The following is a 17,765-nucleotide window of genomic DNA, read 5'->3' on the forward strand; positions in this document are numbered from 1 at the left end:
TTGCGCATACTATTTCATTGTCCAGTTTGTTCCAAGTGTCCAAAACTCTATGAGGAAAACTGTTTTTCTTCAGTTCTCTTCTATAGCTATGTTTTTTTATTTTCTTTCCATGTCCTCTTGTGTTTCTTTTGTCCCAGTTAAGTAAATTCTCACTATCGAGTACCTCTGTGCCTTTCATGATTCTGTAGATGGTCAATAGGTCACCTCTCTCTCTTCTTTGCTCCAGTGTCGGTAACTCCAGTTTAGCCAATCTCTCTTCGTATGATAGGTTTGCAAGTGCAGGTGCCATTTTTGTAGCTGCTCTTTGGATTCTTTCTATTTTCTTTATATTCTTTTTGGTACTGGGGGACCACAATGTCGCTGCATACTCTAATCTAGGCCTTATCAATGTAACCAATATTTTTTTCATCATGTCTTCGTCCAAGTATGTAAACGCCACTTTTATTGATCTTAGCAAGTTGTAAGTCTCTCCGACAATTTTGTTAATCTGTATATCATAGGACAAGTCGTTCGTGATAATTACTCCCAAATCTTTTTCGGATCCTACTTTCTTTACTTCTTTGGTTCCAATTGTATATTTTCCTGATATTCTGTTTTTGCTTTTTCCAAACTCCATTATGCTACACTTCTTCGTATTAAAGTCCACTTCCCATTTCTGACTCCAGTTCCATACCCTATTTAGGTCTTCTTGCAGTGCTTCACAGTCCTCATCAGTTTCTATTTTCCTTAGCAGTTTGGCGTCATCGGCAAAGAAGCTCATGTAGCAGTTCACGTCCTCATCCATGTCATTCATATAGATAGCAAACATTATTGGTGCCAGCACAGATCCTTGCGGTACTCCACTGATCACCTCTTTCCAGTCTGAATATTTTTCTCTGAGCACTACTCTCATCTTTCTACCAGTCAGAAAGTCCTCTTAGTAGGTTTCCCTGTATTCCTCCTATGTGTTCCAGTTTTTTTAGTAGTTTTCTGTGTGGTACTTTGTCAAAGGCTTTTTGCAAGTCTAGGAATGCACAATCAGCCCATCCATTTCTTTCTTGCACTATGTCTATTAGTCTTGAGTAAAAGCATATTAAGTTTGTGGAGCATGTGTGTGTGTGTGTGTGTGTGTGTGTGTGTGTGTGTGTGTGTATGTGTAAATACATACATATATTTATATATATATATAATATATATATATATATATATATATATATATATATATATATATATATATATATATATGTATATATATTAGGGAGTGACAGTTGCCCCAACTTATTCCTACAATGCTGTTCAAAATTTTGGTGCTGCATATTGACTAAAGAGATACCTAGGTAAAATATTTTAGAGATTCACACATATCTAATTAGCACCAGCAATTTAAAGAATTGGGGATTCTACGCATTTGGCAAGTCGCCTATTAGTGGTTTATATGATTACTTTCGTAAGGGTTATTAACACAGATAATTTGGTTTCCTTGAATTTATTAATAAAAATATAAATTACATTTCTTTTAAGGTATACATTATGACATTTTATCACATATCCACATTCACTTAGTTCTCAACAGCAAGAAACCACGATTTTTCTTCAGAGCCGGATGATCTTTTACGCTGATTAGGAACACAGCGTCTGTCATTTTCAACTACTTAAAGAACTTCTTGAAAGCGCCTCTCATCTCTAGTAACATTGACAAAGTCATGACATACCTCTGCTGTCTCATTGACAACTTGAAACTTGTTCATAATCCGAGCTATGTTTAGATAATCGTCATGATCTGTCCATTCACTGGCTGGTTTATGGAGAAACTGACAAGGCATGTCAATAATAGTAAAGAACTGGCTTGAATCAGGTCCAACTAGATCTACCAAGTTAGCGTTACTTTCTGGGACAGGGGGAAGATGTGGCTTACCATAGCCACCGTGATCAAGTCCCACTATATTGCACATGTCATTGCTGGAAAAAAGCAAATTACACTTAGTTATTTGGGCTCCTTTACAGTGCACTTCCTACAAGTGTTGGTGCCTTCCGCAATGGGTGGCACTTTTTTCTCTTCATTGCAAGAGACCACAAAGCCTACACTAGTCCATTACCACCTGTTATCTCCATCCATAAAGTTGTCTAACCGTTTCTTAAAACAACCGATAGTTTCAGCACTCACTACATGGTTACTAAGTCTATTCCATTCGTTGACCACCCTATTAGTAAACCAATTCTTACCTATTTCCTTCTGAAATCTAGGTTTGTCCAAATTAATTCCATTACTGTGAGTCCTGCACTGTTGTCTTAATACGATAACCTTCATTGCGTCACCTTTTTTTTTTTTTTTTTTTAAGCATTTGAACCACTTGAACACCTTCATTAGATCACCATTCACTCTGCGTCTTTCCAGAGAGTGTGAGTTAAGGTGCTTAAGCCTCTCTTCGTAAGGTAAATTTCTAAGCTCATGTATAATTTTGGTCATTCTCCTCCGTACTGATTCTAGTGAACTGATGTCTATTCTATAAGACTGAGACCAAAACTGTACCGCATAATCAAGGATGGGTTTAACGCTAGATAGAGTTTGATCATTACCTCTGCACTTCTATTTGTAACCGTCCTAGCAATGAAACCTAATGCTTTGTTAGCTTTATTCCTGGCTCTAATGCACTGTTTCCTGGATGCAAGGTCAGGACTCACTAGAATTCCCAAGTCTCTCTCGCACTCATTTTTCTCTAAAAACGTGTTATCTAAGCTATATCTATTTTCGGGGTTGTGTAGCCCTACGTTTAACACGCTGCACTTTAAGATATTGAAGTTCATTTGCCATTTCACCGACCATGTGAACAATTTGTTAAGATCATCCTGCAGAATCTCGGCTTCGTCTCCTGACCTAATTAAGCGTCCTATTTTAGTGCCGTCCGTAAACTTACTAACACTGCTATTAATCTCATTGTACAAGTCGTTTATGTACATAATGAACAACAAGGGACCCATAACCGAGCCCTGGGGAACTCCACTAGAAACCCTTCCCCATTTGGATTTTACGTCATTTATTTATTTAGTAGTCCCTGGGCACCTTGTCGAACGCTTAGCTAAAGTCAATGTAAATAACATTGTAACTATCATTGTTATCTGACACCTTATATACTTTAGTGAGAAAAGATAGAATATTAGGCACACATGATTTACCCTTGGAGAAACCATACTGTGAGTCACGAATCAAATTATGTCTCTCGATGTGATATCTGATTCTATTAACTATTATTGATTCAAGCATTTTACCTATAACTGATGTCAAACGGATTGGCCTGTAGTTGCATATAGACGATATATCTCCCTTTTTGAAAACAGGAACAACGTTTGCCTGTCCCCAAACAATAGACATAAAACCAGTGTCTATCGACTTATGAAATATTTCTATTAACTGGTAGCAGATTTCAAATTTACACTCTTTAAGCACTCTCGGAAAAAAATAGTCTGGACCCAGGGATTTGTAGCTTTAATCCGTTTGACTGCTTCTACCTTACTAATCGGATCGCAGTCAGATACCTTATCTAACCTCTTCTTCGTAAACATCGAGAGAAAATATTTGTTAAACGCCTCACTCATTTTTCCTCCAGTTCTATCATGACATCTTCGTTGTTTCTAATTGGGCCTATCCTTTTCTTATTTTTTGTTCTGTAGAGATGAAAGAAGCCCTTTGGGTTGGATCTCGTTTGTCTGGCAACCTTAATTTCATAGTTACGTTTTGCTGTGCTTGTGTTCTTTTTAACCAGTCTTGCTATATCGTTATATTTGGATCTAATGTATGTTCCCCCATACTTTTTTGTTTTTTTCTTACATGAAGTCCTCTTTTCATTCCGATCTCATATTTCAGCCTGCCCATCATCCATTTGGGAGTATTACTATTTTTCCGTATCGACTTGAGGAGAACAAATTTATTTTGTGAATTTAGAATTAAATGTTAGGTTACTGTACATTTAATCCAAATTGCTGACCGGGTTGTTGGCCTTGCACTTGTAAGTGACCTGACCCAAGGTGCGCATATTACCTTCCGTGACTCGACATCTGACTGCACTAATGACATCCGGACTGACCATGTACCTTACCCTGTCATAGCCCCCTTGGTCGGTCCGGTACTAGAACGTTATTCGTACTATCTGAATCTTCCCAAATAGTATTAGATTTTATTTCTTGATGATTGCTAGAGCTTAGACTATCTACCACTTTTATGTGTCTCGTTCTGTGCTCATTATTGGCTAAAAGTAAGTCGAGAGTATTCTCTACCCTCGTAGGATCGGTAGTCCTTTGTTTTAGGAAATTATCCTGCACCACATCTAAGAAACTTTGCGCTTCCTGATCTCCTACTAAAATTTCCCCAGTCAATGTTTCTATAATTAAAATCTCCCATGATCACAACGTTTTTATACTGGGACGCCCTGCGAATTTCATGAATCAGGGGATCAATCTGCTCAATGCTGAGGTTAGGTCTATATAGGACGCCAGTAATAAGTTTCTTATTATTGTCTATAATCTCCACTCAAATATATTCCGTACCATCCCCTTATATAATCGAAATGTTGATAATACAATTTATTGTTGTTTTAACGAAAAATACTACTCCCACAGTCCTGCCAACCCTATCCTTGTAGAAATAAATAAATAAGTAAATAGATAAATAAATAAATAAATAAATAAATAAATAAATAAAGAGAAAAATAATGTCTATCGGCCATATGATATAGGTAAGGTAGGGAGTGAGGAATTATTTGCGCGGTACCGAGATGCGCTAGACAAGATCAGAAATAGGGGAGGTGTTCCTGTAGTATGTGGAATCCTTCCGAGGCGTAGAGTTGGAGGCATGTGGCATTCCAGGGCTATTGCAATGAATTGCAGGCTGGCAAAACATTGTAAGGCTAATGGATGGGCATTTGTCGACAACTGGGACCGCTTTTATGGTAAGAATCACCTATACACAAGGGACGGAGTGCACTTGTCTCCCAAAGGATTTCGGCTCCTTGCTGAATCCCTTGAGCGAGAAGTAGGCATCCTACAGGGTTTTTTCGGGTAGATTATGTGGGAGTAGGGGGGGAAGTATTGGAATATAGTTTAGGAAATAGAAACAACTTAGAGGACTGTACAAAAAATCACCAAAGCAGGTGGAGGGAAGATAAACTTAAAGTTTACTATACAAATAGTAGGAGCATAATTAACAAAATTGATTTGCTGCGAGGTAAAGCATGCGTAGAAAATTTCGATATTATAGCAATTACTGAATCCTGGATCAACATGGCTGATAAACATTTCCTTCCGGAAATCGAAATAGAAGGATATAAGTTTTTTCATAAGGATAGGGTCGGCAGGAATGGGGGAGGTGTAGCACTTTTCGTTAAAAATACATTAAACTGTATTATCAACAATTCGATTAAGGAAGAGGACTGTACGGAATCTGTTTGGGTAGAGATTATAGGCAAGAATAAGAAAGTTATTATTGGCGTCTTGTATAGACCTCCTAACCTTAGCATTGAGCAGACTGATTCCCTAATTCATGAAATTCACAGAGCGTCCCAGTACAAAAACGTTGTAATCATGGGAGATTTTAACTATAGAAACATTGACTGGGAAACTTTAATAGGAGATCATGAAGCGAAACAATTCCTAGATGTGGTGCAGGATAATTTCCTAAAACAAATGATTACCGATCCTACGAGGGGACAAAATACCCTGGACTTAATTCTAACAAATAATGAGCACCAAATTAGCAGCATAATAGTGGGCGATAGTCTAGGCTTTAGCGATCATCAAGAAATAAGATTTAATATTATTTGGGAAAAAATAAAAAGTACAAATAACGTTCAAGTACCAGACTTCAGGAAAGCAAACTTTGACAATATAAAAACCTATTTGAAATTGAATACGAAAAACAATCCGGACGTTTCAAACATTCTTGATTCTCGTTGCGGGGCTGATAGTCAGAAGTGGGTCAAGGAGGATACGCGTACCTTGGGTCAGGTCTGGGTCAAAGAGAGAAATACGCATACCTTAGGTCAGGTCTGGGTCAAAGAGAGTGATGCGCGTGCCTTGGGTCAGGTCGATTCGGGGCGACGGCCCAAAAATCAGGTCAGTACTTTGGATGAGATGTATAGCAATCTGGCAGATCTAATTATTAATGCACAAAACACATTTATCCCCCTAAAGTCAATACGAAAAATAGTAATACTCCCAAATGGATGACGGACAGATTGAAACATGAGATCGGAATTAAAAGAGGACTTTACGTAAAAATAAAAAACGGGGAATCACACCTTAGATCAAGATATAACGAAATGGCAAAGCTGGTTAAAAGGAATACACGTTCAGCGAAACGTAATTATGAAATCAAGGTTGCCAGTCAAGCAAAATCCAACCCAAAGGGTTTCTTTCACCTCTATAGAACAAAAAATAAAGAAAGAATAGGACCAATTAAAAACGATGAAAATGTCATGATAGAATCGGAAGAAAAAATGAGTGAGGAGTTTAACAATTATTTTCTATCGGTGTTTACTAATGAGAGGTTAGACAAAGTACCTGACTGCGATCCGATTTTCAGAGGGGATGAAGAAAATAGCCTAACTAATATCAGCATTAGTAAAGAAGAAGTTATCAAGCAGATTGACAGACTTAAAGCTACAAAATCTCCGGGTCCGGACGAAATTTTTCCAAGAATGCTTAAAGAGTGTAAATTTGAAATCTGCGACCAGTTAACTGAAATATTCAATAAATCGGTAGACACTGGTTCTGTTCCAACTGCTTGGAGGCAGGCAAACGTTGTTCCTGTTTTTAAGAAGGGAGATAGATCGACCATATGCAACTACAGGCCAATCAGTTTGACATCGGTTATAGGAAAAATGCTTGAATCAATAATAGTAAATAGACTCAGAGAACACATTGAAGGGCATAATTTAATTCGTGATTCACAGCATGGTTTCTCCAAAGGTAAGTCATGCGTGACTAATCTTCTATCCTTTTACACTAAGGTATATAAGGCGTCAGACAACAATGAAAATTACGATGTTATTTACCTTGACTTTAGCAAAGCGTTCGACAAAGTGCCACACCAGAGACTACTAAATAAAATCAAAGCCCATGGCATAGGAGGAAAAGTGTTAGAATGGATTAGAGCTTGGATTAGTAACAGAAAACAGCGGGTCACCATAAATGGAATAAAATCTAGGTGGGGCAATGTTACTAGCGGGGTCCCCCAGGGCTCGGTTTTGGGTCCCTTATTGTTCATTATGTATATAAACGACTTAGACGATGGGTTAAATAGTGATGTTAGTAAGTTTGCGGACGACACTAAAATAGGACGCCTAATTAGGTCAGGAGAAGACGCCCAGATTCTGCAGGATGATCTTAATAAACTGTTAACACGGTCGGTGAAATGGCAAATGAACTTCAATATCTCTAAGTGTAGCGTGTTAAACGTAGGGCTACACAACCCCGAAAATAGATACAACTTAGATGACACGTTTTTAGACAAATCTGAGTGCGAGAGGGACTTGGGAGTTCTGGTGAGTCCGGACCTTAAAACCAGGAAGCAGTGCATTAGCGCCAGAAATAAAGCAAACAGCGCATTAGGCTTCATTGCTAGGACGGTAACAAATAGAAGTGCAGAGGTAATTATTAAACTCTATCTAGCGATAGTTAGACCCATCCTTGACTATGCGGTACAGTTTTGGTCTCCGTCCTACAAAATGGACATAAATTCACTAGAATCAGTACAGAGAAGAATGACCAAAATGATACAAGGACTCGGAAATTTGCCTTACGAAGAGAGGCTTAAGCACCTAAACTTACACTCTCTGGAAAGACGCAGAGTGCGGGGTGATCTAATAGAAGTGTTCAAGTGGATCAAAGGCTATAACAAGGGTGATGCAAACAAGGTCATCATAATAAAACAACAGGGCAGGACTCGCAGTAATGGGTATAAACTGGACAAATTTAGATTTAAGAAGGAAATAGGCAAGAATTGGTTTACAAATAGGGTGGTCGATGAATGGAATAGACTTAGTAACCACGTAGTAAGCGCTGAAACTATCAGTTGTTTTAAAAAACGATTAGACAACTTTATGGATGGGGACGACAGGTGGTGATGGATACGGAGCTGCCTAGTGTAGGCCTTATGGTCTTTTGCAGTCTCCTTTATTTCTTATGTTCTTATGTTCTTATGTTCTTATTGATCCAGGATTCACTAATAGTTGTAATATAAAATCTCTCTACATATGCTTTACCTCGCAGCAAATAATTTTCATTCGTTAATCTCCTGCTGTTTGTATAGTAAACTTTTAGTGTATCTTCCCTCCACCTGATTAGGTGATTCTTTTCACACACACTCTCTCTCTCTCTCTCTCTCTCTCTGAGTTGTTTCTCTTGGCTTCCGATACTTCTCTCACCCCCTGACTCCCACGTAATCTACCCGCAGGATGCCTACTTCTCGCTGAAGGGATTGAGCAAGGAGCCGAAATCCTTTGGGTGACAAGTGTACCCCGTTGCTTGTATATAAATAATTCTTGCCGTAAAAGCGATCCCAGTTGTTGACAAATGCCCATCCTTTGGCCTTACAATGTTTTCCAGGCTGCAATTTATAGCAATAGCCCTGGAATGCCACATGCCTCCAACTCTACACCTAGAAAGGATTCCACACACAACAGGAACCCTTTCCTTATTCCTAATCTTATCTAGCGCATCCGGAACCACGTAAACAATTCCTCACTCCCTGACTTGCCCATATCATCCTCCCCCTTGTACTCAAACAAACAATGGGCTTCTCACCTCTCCCAACTATACACTCTTCAATCCTTTCTCAATCATCATCTATCCCCGCCCTTGGGAAACACACGTGGATCCTATGCTTCCTATCTTTGTCCTTGTCGCAGGAATCTAGAGACTGTTCTACCCTTTTTCTCTTGCATCTTTGTTTCTTCGTGCTCTGGTTAGGGCTTTTTACCATCTCTCCGTATTTTTTTTTTTTTTTTTTTTGGGGGGGGGGGGTGCCACCGTTTTCCACCCAGGTTCCAAACATGGTTTGTTGTCCGTGTTTTGGGCTTTCGAGCGAAGAACTCGATTCTCTTCTATAAGGCCCTCAATAGTCTTCTCTAAGGCTACAATTCTACTATATAGAGATTGTACCTCTTCGGCGCTGATCACTGAAACACAACTAATCGCTATCTCACAACTTGAAATAGCTACCCCAGTTTGGCATCGAATATTATAATGGTTTAATAGGGTTTACTAAAGGCATTTTATATCTGCGTTTCTAATTCATTCTCATTGTCTCACACACATTACACATATATACAAATGCACACACATGCATAGACGCACGTGCGCACATACACACAACACACATTCGTGGGATCCTTCTCTTACTCTCCAATTATATATTCATGTATGGTTCCAACTTTGCCTATGTCCTTATTTTCCAATAATCATACATAGACATTTAGCCTAACATGATGTTAGAGACATAATACTGACTGGGGAACGTATATCTATTAAGAGAGATAAAGGAATGTTAACCGTGGCTGAGACTGATAAAGCATGTATCCATTTATGAGAATTAAGAAGTGAATTTACTGGCAGGATGGTCAATGTGTCATGCTTGACGGTCATAAGTGAGGCTGCTGTGAAGGTTGTGAACACTACATCGCTAATTTCTTATATTGGTCCGTTGTATGAAAATTCCATTGATGATAACCACAATAGCGAGGTTCCAAGATTTGATTTCTCTTAAAACAAATGTTTTCATAATGACCTAGACGAGAGCAAAAATTGGAATCCCTCTGCGTTAGGCTGAACGTGAAGGTGGTGCAGAATGTTGTTGATATCGAAAATGTAAGCGTGACTGTCTCTGTTGTAGGACTACAGTTGAGACTGAATAATAAGATTTGTAAATGTAACTTCCACCAGAAAATGATCTGATATTCTCCCACTCTTTCACCTTAGAACATACACATCCTTAACTCTTCCTACCATGCTCCTGATGACACTACATAGTCCATTAACACTCTATCTGCCACCCTTCCATCCACCACCCTCTCCAATGTGTACTTATGCTTGACTTTCTTCCTAAACACTGTATTTGCTCTCATCAACTCTCTTTCAAAACACATCTCCACCATCAACTCTCCACTACGATTTTTACCTGGAATTCCATAATTCCCAATAACTCCGTCTATTGGTTTGTTTCCTACCCCAGCATTCAGGTCTCCCAATACAACTACATTGACATTTCTCCTTAATCCCTTTATGCACTCATTTAAATTTACCCAAAAAGCCTCCCTTTCCTCACTACCAGGCCCATACGCACTTACAAAAACCCACCTCTCCCTTCCCAGCTTCACCTTCATCCACATCAACCTTGAAGAAACCTCCTTCCACTCCACTACCCGCTTACTTATCTCTTCACTTACTAGTATAGCCACCCCTTCTCTCCCTCATTCCCTCTTCACTCCTGAGAACCTCCCAACTACACTCCCAAACTCACACTCGCCCATCCCTTTCATTTTAGTTTCACTCAAAGCCAGCATATCCATCTTTCTTCTCACAAACATACTGTCTATCTCTTCCCTTTTAGTCTCATCTGCACCACATCCAGGCACATTAAAAGACTCAAACCTTAGGGTACTGGTTGGAAAACTCCCAGACCCTCTTATGCCTTTACTTTTTTTAGGAATGTCCCTAGGGGCTACAAGTAGTAGGACTCCTAATCCCATCCCCCGTCCCGTTTTTTTTTCGCATCTCATGACTCAAGTGGGAAGACTTGGTGGTAGCATTCTTTTCCCTCACAACAGGGTAGGCGAAAAAAGGAAATGAATATCCAGAGAAATGGTACATGTCAGGAACAAGGGGTTGGGGACAGCATAACGGAGGGACAGTCGTACTATAAAAGTTTCATCATTTCTCTATCACAGACAAAATGATGAGTGGCTCATAAAGACCCTAAAGTATCAACTGCATGAGAGTGGAGAATAGGTGGAGAAAAGGGAAAAGGGCATAAGGTAGGGAGGTACTTAGAGTGAACTGCTTAAATGAGAAAGAAAAGGAGGAGTATAAGAAGCTGAGAGATGAGTGGGAGGGAGTGAAGGATAGAGTACAAATAGGAGTGGAGGAGGAATAGGGATGGCTCAAGGAGGGAGTCATAAGGTGTGCAAAGAGGGTGTGTGGAACAAGGAGGGCGGGAGGAAATAGAAGGAAGGATAGTGAGTGGTGGGATGAGTTAGCAAAGAAGGGTGTATAAAAGAAGAAGCAGGCATTCATAGATTGGCTACAAATTAGGACGAGAGAATCGTATGAGAGGTACAAAGTAAAAAGAAGGGAAGTTAAGCATAAGATAACAGAAGCAAAGAGGAGAGTAGATGTGAAATGGGCTAAGAGTATGACAGTAAAATTGGAAAGTAATAGAAAGATATTTTGGAAAGAAATTAAAAGAGGAAAAGGAGGCGAATCAAGTAGAGAAGAAAAGGTAAAAGGTGCAGATTGGGAGATGGTAATGGAAGAGAAGGCAGTGAGAGGAAGGTGGGCAGAGTATTTTAGGGAGTTGCTAAATGTGAAGGAGGATAGGGAGGGAAAGATAGTTGCAGTGGGAAATGCTAAGAAAATGACAGTGATGAATGAGAAAAATGGAGGAGAAATATGGAAGGATGAAGTGAAAGCAGCTGTGAAGATGATGAGAGCAGGTAAGGCACCTGGGTTGGATGGTTGCCATGCAGAATGTCTGAAGAAAGTAGGTACAGTGATGGTGGACTGGCTGGTGAGGTTATTTAATGTTTGTTTAAGAGAGGGTAGAGTGCCGGAGGACTGGAGAAGTGCCTGTATTGTTTCGCTTTACAAGGGAAAGGGGGACAAGTGTGAGTGTAGAAGTTTCATAGGGATCAGCTTGTTGAGTGTAGTTGGGAAGGCTTATGGGAGGGTCTTGATTGAGAGGATTAGAAGAGGAACAGAGGGAGTAATTGGTGAGGAACAGTGTGGTCTTAGGATAGGTAGGGGTTGTGTAGATCAGATTTTTGTGGTAAGACAGATATGTAAGAAAGCTATAGGAAAAGATAAGGATGTCTTCTAGGATTTTATGGATCTGGAAAAGGCTTACGACAGGGTAGACAGGAAGACACTGTGGGATGTACTGCAAACATATAGGATAGGAGGGAAGCTGTTAAGAGCAGTCAAGAGTTTCTACGAGAGTAGTGAATGTTTTGAGGTAAAGGTGGGACTTCGTCAGGGATGTGTTTTGTCGACCTGGCTGTTCAATCTATACATGGATGGGGAGGTGCGAGAGGTGAATGCAAGGTTGGTGCGTCAGGGGTTGTAGATGGTTAAAGAAAATGGGAAAAAGTGGGAGGTGAGCCAGCTGTTGTTTGCTGACGACACTGCGCTTGTAGCAGGATCAGAGGAGAGATTGAGGAAGTTAGTGATAGAGTTTGAGAAGGTGTGTGAAAGAAGGAAGCTGAACATAAATGTGAGTAAAAGTAAAGTGATGAGATGTACAAGGGGAGAGAGTGACAGCAGGCTGGAAGTTAGCATTAAGGGAGAGAGACTGGAGGAAGTGGATAGTTTTAGATACTTGGATGCGAATGTGGCGGGAAAGGAAGGAGTTGGCGTGGAGGTAGAATGTAGATTGAGAGAAGCGAGTAAATGCTTTGGTGGATTGAAAAGTGTAATGAGAAATAGACATCTGGGAATGGATGCTAAGAGGAGGTTGTATGAAGAAGTGATTGTGCCGACACCACTGTATAGGGCAGAAACAGGGCAGAAACATGGAACATGAGAGAGGAAGAGAGAAGGAGTTTGAATGTGTTTGAGATGAAATGTCTGAGAAGTATGATAGGGGTTACTATTCTAGATAGAGTGAGAAATGAGGAGATGAGGAGGAGAACGGGAATGTGGCGGGAAAGGAAGGAGTTGGCGTGGAGGTAGAATGTAGATTGAGAGAAGCGAGTAAATGCCTTGGTGGATTGAAAAGTGTAATGAGAAATAGACATCTGGGAATGGATGCTAAGAGGAGGTTATATGAAGAAGTGATTGTGCCGACACCACTGTATAGGGCAGAAACAGGGCAGAAACATGGAACATGAGAGAGGAAGAGAGAAGGAGTTTGAATGTGTATGAGATGAAATGTCTGAGAAGTATGATAGGGGTTACTATTCTAGATAGAGTGAGAAATGAGGAGATGAGGAGGAGAACGAGGGTGGAAAGGGAACTGGGAGATAGAGTATTAGGATGGTTTGGACACATGGATAGAATGAGTGAAGAAAGATTAGTGAAAGAGGTGTGGAAGGCAGAGGTGGAAGGAGTGAATATGAGGGGGCGTCCTAGGATGAGATGGATGGATGGGGTAAAAGGGGCATTGCAAAAGAGAGGAATGTCTGTAGAGGAAGGACGGGAGAGGACAGAAGATAGGGGTGAATGGAGAAGGGTTGTGTATGGATGATGCTGTGATGCATTTAGGGGGAGTGGGTGGGGGATGGGGGGTGAGGAAGTATGTATGAGAAAAATTTGACGCAGCCCGAAGGAATTTCTCCCTGTCTTCTCCTTTTCTGCATGAGGGGACGGAGAGGGGGGGTCGCCGAATTAATGAAGTGGCCTTGCTGTGGATGTGCTGTATCTTGCGACACTGCTTCTGACCCAGAGCAGTGGATAGGATGCAGGGATCACCCGTCATCCAGGAGGTGCCAAGATGAGAGGGAGGGAGGAGGTTGGAGGGGAGTGGAATATGTAGGGAATAGAATGTGTGGGAGTGGTTTCTCTACCTTTTTCTTTTTGGCTACCCCCCGTGTAATGGGGAAAAAGCCTTTGGTATATGTATATGTATAAATGTAATTGACTGAACAGAAATGTCTACAGTGCTTTTGACCGTGTCATCAAAACGAGAGTGGTCTCTGGTTTGAACTCGTAGTGGGATGCCCTTTCATGGTATTTGGATGTAGTTTGGATATTTGAAAATAGCCAATAGAGGCCTACTTTACGCCTTCTTCCTTACTGAAATATGGTGCAACATTGTGATCACGTGCAAGTTGAAACAGAGGGGACAAGGCACTTTGCTGTGATAATTCGCCGAAGAGTTTTCGAGAAAGTTTTGAAAGTCTGCGTATATTACTGCTTCATCAGACGCATCAGACTGGATGGGATGTCCTATTTTGTTATTACTATGATCTATACGACCTTTGAGAAATGCAGTTTTTGCAGATTCGTCAGAGATATTTCTTTGTTTAATTTCGTTATCAATGTTATTAAGAAATTATGCACAGAAATGTTAGAGCCATTTGATTCATATTCGTGGTTGGACAGGGTGTTGACTAGGGCATTGTTACCGCCTGCGCTCGTAGGAATTGAATTTTCTGAGATTTTGAGATACCGTTTTGAGCGTGCGTAATTGGAGACAAATTATGAAAAAACTGTACGTGAATTCTTATCAATATTGAAATTTACGAAATGCCAGAAAAAAATCGTATAATCTATTTACTGTGCAGTTGGTCCTAACATTTTGATGTTTGAAGCCGTATGATAGAATAGATGTCGATACTGTAAAATTTGAACAATATAATTTATTTAATGAGATGTGATATTTGGAAAATATGATTGATATATCAAAAGAAAATGGGCACAGAATGGTGATAATAATAAAATAAACATTAGAAGACCAAGCAATTAGGAGCGTGTAATGGCGAGGACGTTGTGGCGAAAGATGGTGTGGAGCGGATGAAGTGGCTGGCTTATCGGTTTTTTGACGATGCATGTCGGCTCGATGGATCTAAAAGTCTTGTAAGAAGATCGTAGATAACTTTACTGATGATGCTTACTTGGAGAATAAATCTTTATATCTGATACAAAAACTGCATCTGTATTCGTCTCGTAGAAAGCTCATTGATGAATCTGCCGGCGAGGTCCGTCTTGAGCAGTGATGTGTGATGACAGTCTTGTGATGGTGATCATGAGTTGCGTGTTTCTTTACAAATTACGCGACGAGAATGTTCTAACATTATGAGACACTTAGTAGCTACTATCGTCGACCTTTTTTCGATATTTTACTGCTGCAAAATCACTGTCTTCGTTTTACTATCTCACCGCTGGGAACCACTTTTGTTGACTCCTGAAACAATCAGGAAGCCCACAAAAATATATGGTACGTTAAACACTTTTTTAATATATGTCTATAATGGTCACACACAGCATATGGCTAGATACAATTGCTTATGTACATGTAAGATGATCACACCCACACACACGCAACAGCGCACGGTTACAATAATTTAGTCTTCTTGAAGTTGAGGCGATTTCTGATTTGTGTCGAAAAGACGCCGACCCACGGTGGTCGCCAAGAGGTCACGTGGTAGGGAGAGTTCACGTAGTTCGGCGTCTTTTATTTCCCATCTAAGTGCTATTTGATTTTTTTTCTTTTTCTTTTTTTGTAAATAGTAAATGAAACCGTATAATACAATGAATGTCACTTTTTTAGGATTATAGCAACGATCACCCACCCAGTCCCACCTGTCTCACCTGTGATGGTGTGGTACGTTTGTAGCCAAGCCCTTCCTTACTTAATTGTTGTATATATTTATTGTACATGTATCTCCTTTATTGTATATGTAACACTTCTTTATTATACATGAGTACTTAATATCGACATATATCTATTGTAATTTTTTGTATAAGTAAGCCTATGTAGTCATTACATTATACAAATGCCCTATACATAATTACATAACCGAATATATGTGCGTCATTAGGCGTACGCTACACGTCATAGCATTAAGGTACTACATATATGTTACCCTTAACCATTTTGCATGCATATTCATCATTATATGTGATTGTTCTCTTGTCTCTGTACATTCTTATGTATATACCTAGATATGTTAGTATGTATTGTTTTGCCCAATATTTTTCCCGCCTAGCAACAATGTATCAGAAAGTAGGCCACGGGCGCGTCTTATTGCCCAAGCTAGGCCCCCAAGCATTCGCTTGTGACAGATCACTTCCTGCCATACTTGTGTGTAGACCTCCGCAATAAACTCCTACCAAAAATACTGCGTGTTTGGCACTTACCACACGTTGTAGCATGCATCGTACAATTGTGTTGTGTATTATACTTACAGTACGTATTGCTCAATTGGGAGTTATATATTTTCCCCATTGTATTGTTCATTGGTATGGATGTTGTTGGACATTAATTTCAATATTGATTGCATTGTCTGTTGTTATAAAGAGTGTAACTTTGTATACGAATGTGTTGGGGAAAACAAGCGTTCATCCCGATGCACGACGGTTTCCCGCCAAATCTGAGCTTGGTGGCGTCGCTTGTAAGTCGTTAATTAACCTTTCTCGTGTAAATAAGCTCTTAATTTACTTCAGAGTATATTGTTTATGGTGGCTCAATACATGTTTCAATTTATCTTTGATGCTTTTATTGCCACCTACAACACACCTGTGACACCTCGGCGTGGCAAAATGAAGGAAAAGTGCTGCCACGTGTCACAGAATTTATTGAAATAGTTTGTTATAATCCTAAAATGTGATACTCATTGTACTATACATTTTCCTTTACTATATACAGAATATAGAAAATCAAATGGCACATGCATGGGAAGTAGGAGAAAGAGAGAGGCATCATGTACTAAGGTTGATTTGGCAATGGCTAGTAGTAAATCACGATGAATGCAACACCTTGAAGGTACTCTGGAACGCACAGACTAGAGCACAAAACACACACACAAAAAAGCTACCTAATTCAAAAATATATCCTAATTGTAATAATAATAATTAATGATAACACATGATGATGCGGAAAGGAGGATTACAACGTGCATGCATGTGTGTGAGTACATGCATGCATGCTTGTGTGTGTTTGTGTTCCTGTGTGATTCACCATGGTCTTAGATCACGTGCTGGATTCGTGATAGACAGCTATTTCCATCTCGGAATAGAGCTGAGCTCATATATGACCGTGAGTGCGTATAAAACAACTAGATTTCATTATTCCAGACTATTGTGTTAGATAAGCGATTTACTGCATATTGGCTTTTGCGATCGTGTACCAACTAAATTGTAAAAAAAAAAAAAAAAAAAATCCTTCCTTCCTTCCTTTCTTCTTGCATTCATTCATTCATCCACCCATTCATTCACTCATTTTTACCTATTATGTTCGAGCCGACGGCAAGTGATCTCATTCAGTTTAAAAAGAGAGATCTGCCGTACTAAAGAGAGTGAACATTTCAATCAAGGATTTAGCTCAAATCTCGATCAGGTTATTTAGAGACTTTTCCTTGGTAAGGTTGTACGATTTCATTCAGATAGGAATGACCTTGATCAACCCCCACACGGGTTGCATTCCCAACTGGGACAATGAAACCCTTCGTTCTGTTTAAGACCAGGTGCTTTTATCCGGCTTGAAGAGATCTCAGACCAGTATAGAATTGATAGCTATTAGTACAGAGCCCCTCCTTTGAGTCCTGACGTGAGCGTCTCCATCAATTAGACGTATGGCGATTTCATATTAAATAGAAAAAAAAAAAAACAGTTCTATCTCCCCGATGAACTAGTTTCTAATTAGATCATCGGTGATGATTAATAACCTCTCTATTGTTAGGGTAGAATTAAAAAGTTTGTCCTGGTTGCCGCCAAGTGCTTTTATTCAACAAAGAGCAACCTCCGGCAGTAAAAGAGTCGAATCCTGAGGGCGATGAACGACGCTAGACTTTCTGGCCAGGGATCAACGCTGAGCTCAGACTATATATGGTCAATTATTATTATGATTAACATTGATATTA

General features: G+C 39.8%; 2 protein-coding genes across 2 annotated transcripts in view; both read right to left on the bottom strand.

Moving 5' to 3' along the window:
* Positions 1-1,583: 1,583 nt before the first annotated feature.
* On the bottom strand, positions 1,584-3,764 carry LOC143033895 (uncharacterized). The gene is made up of 2 exons (XM_076199519.1): positions 3,247-3,764; positions 1,584-1,938 (listed from the first exon to the last, which is right to left on the bottom strand). The coding sequence occupies exons 1-2, from the start codon at positions 3,282-3,284 to the stop codon at positions 1,632-1,634; spliced, it is 345 nt and encodes a 114-aa protein (XP_076055634.1). The 5' UTR covers positions 3,285-3,764; the 3' UTR covers positions 1,584-1,631.
* Positions 3,765-17,599: 13,835 nt separating this feature from the next.
* The window catches only part of LOC143035529 (uncharacterized), a 22,585-nt gene continuing 22,419 nt past the window's right edge, over positions 17,600-17,765 (bottom strand). The window contains exon 4 of the mRNA XM_076202400.1: positions 17,600-17,765. This exon is cut by the window's right edge and continues 581 nt beyond it. The gene's annotated coding sequence lies outside the window, so the exon portion shown is untranslated.

This window comes from Oratosquilla oratoria, chromosome 2 (genome assembly GCF_046742065.1).
Source record: "Oratosquilla oratoria isolate Oo_2021 chromosome 2, ASM4674206v1, whole genome shotgun sequence".
NCBI classification, from domain to species: domain Eukaryota; kingdom Metazoa; phylum Arthropoda; class Malacostraca; order Stomatopoda; family Squillidae; genus Oratosquilla; species Oratosquilla oratoria.

Coding starts and splice junctions, on each gene's coding strand:
- LOC143033895 (XM_076199519.1), bottom strand. CDS start 3,284: ATGCAACTACAGGCCAATCCGTTTGACATCAGTTATAG. Junction 1,939..3,246: donor CCGTTTGACATCAGTTATAG/GTAAAATGCTTG, acceptor GCTTTTTTCCAG/CAATGACATGTGCAATATAG.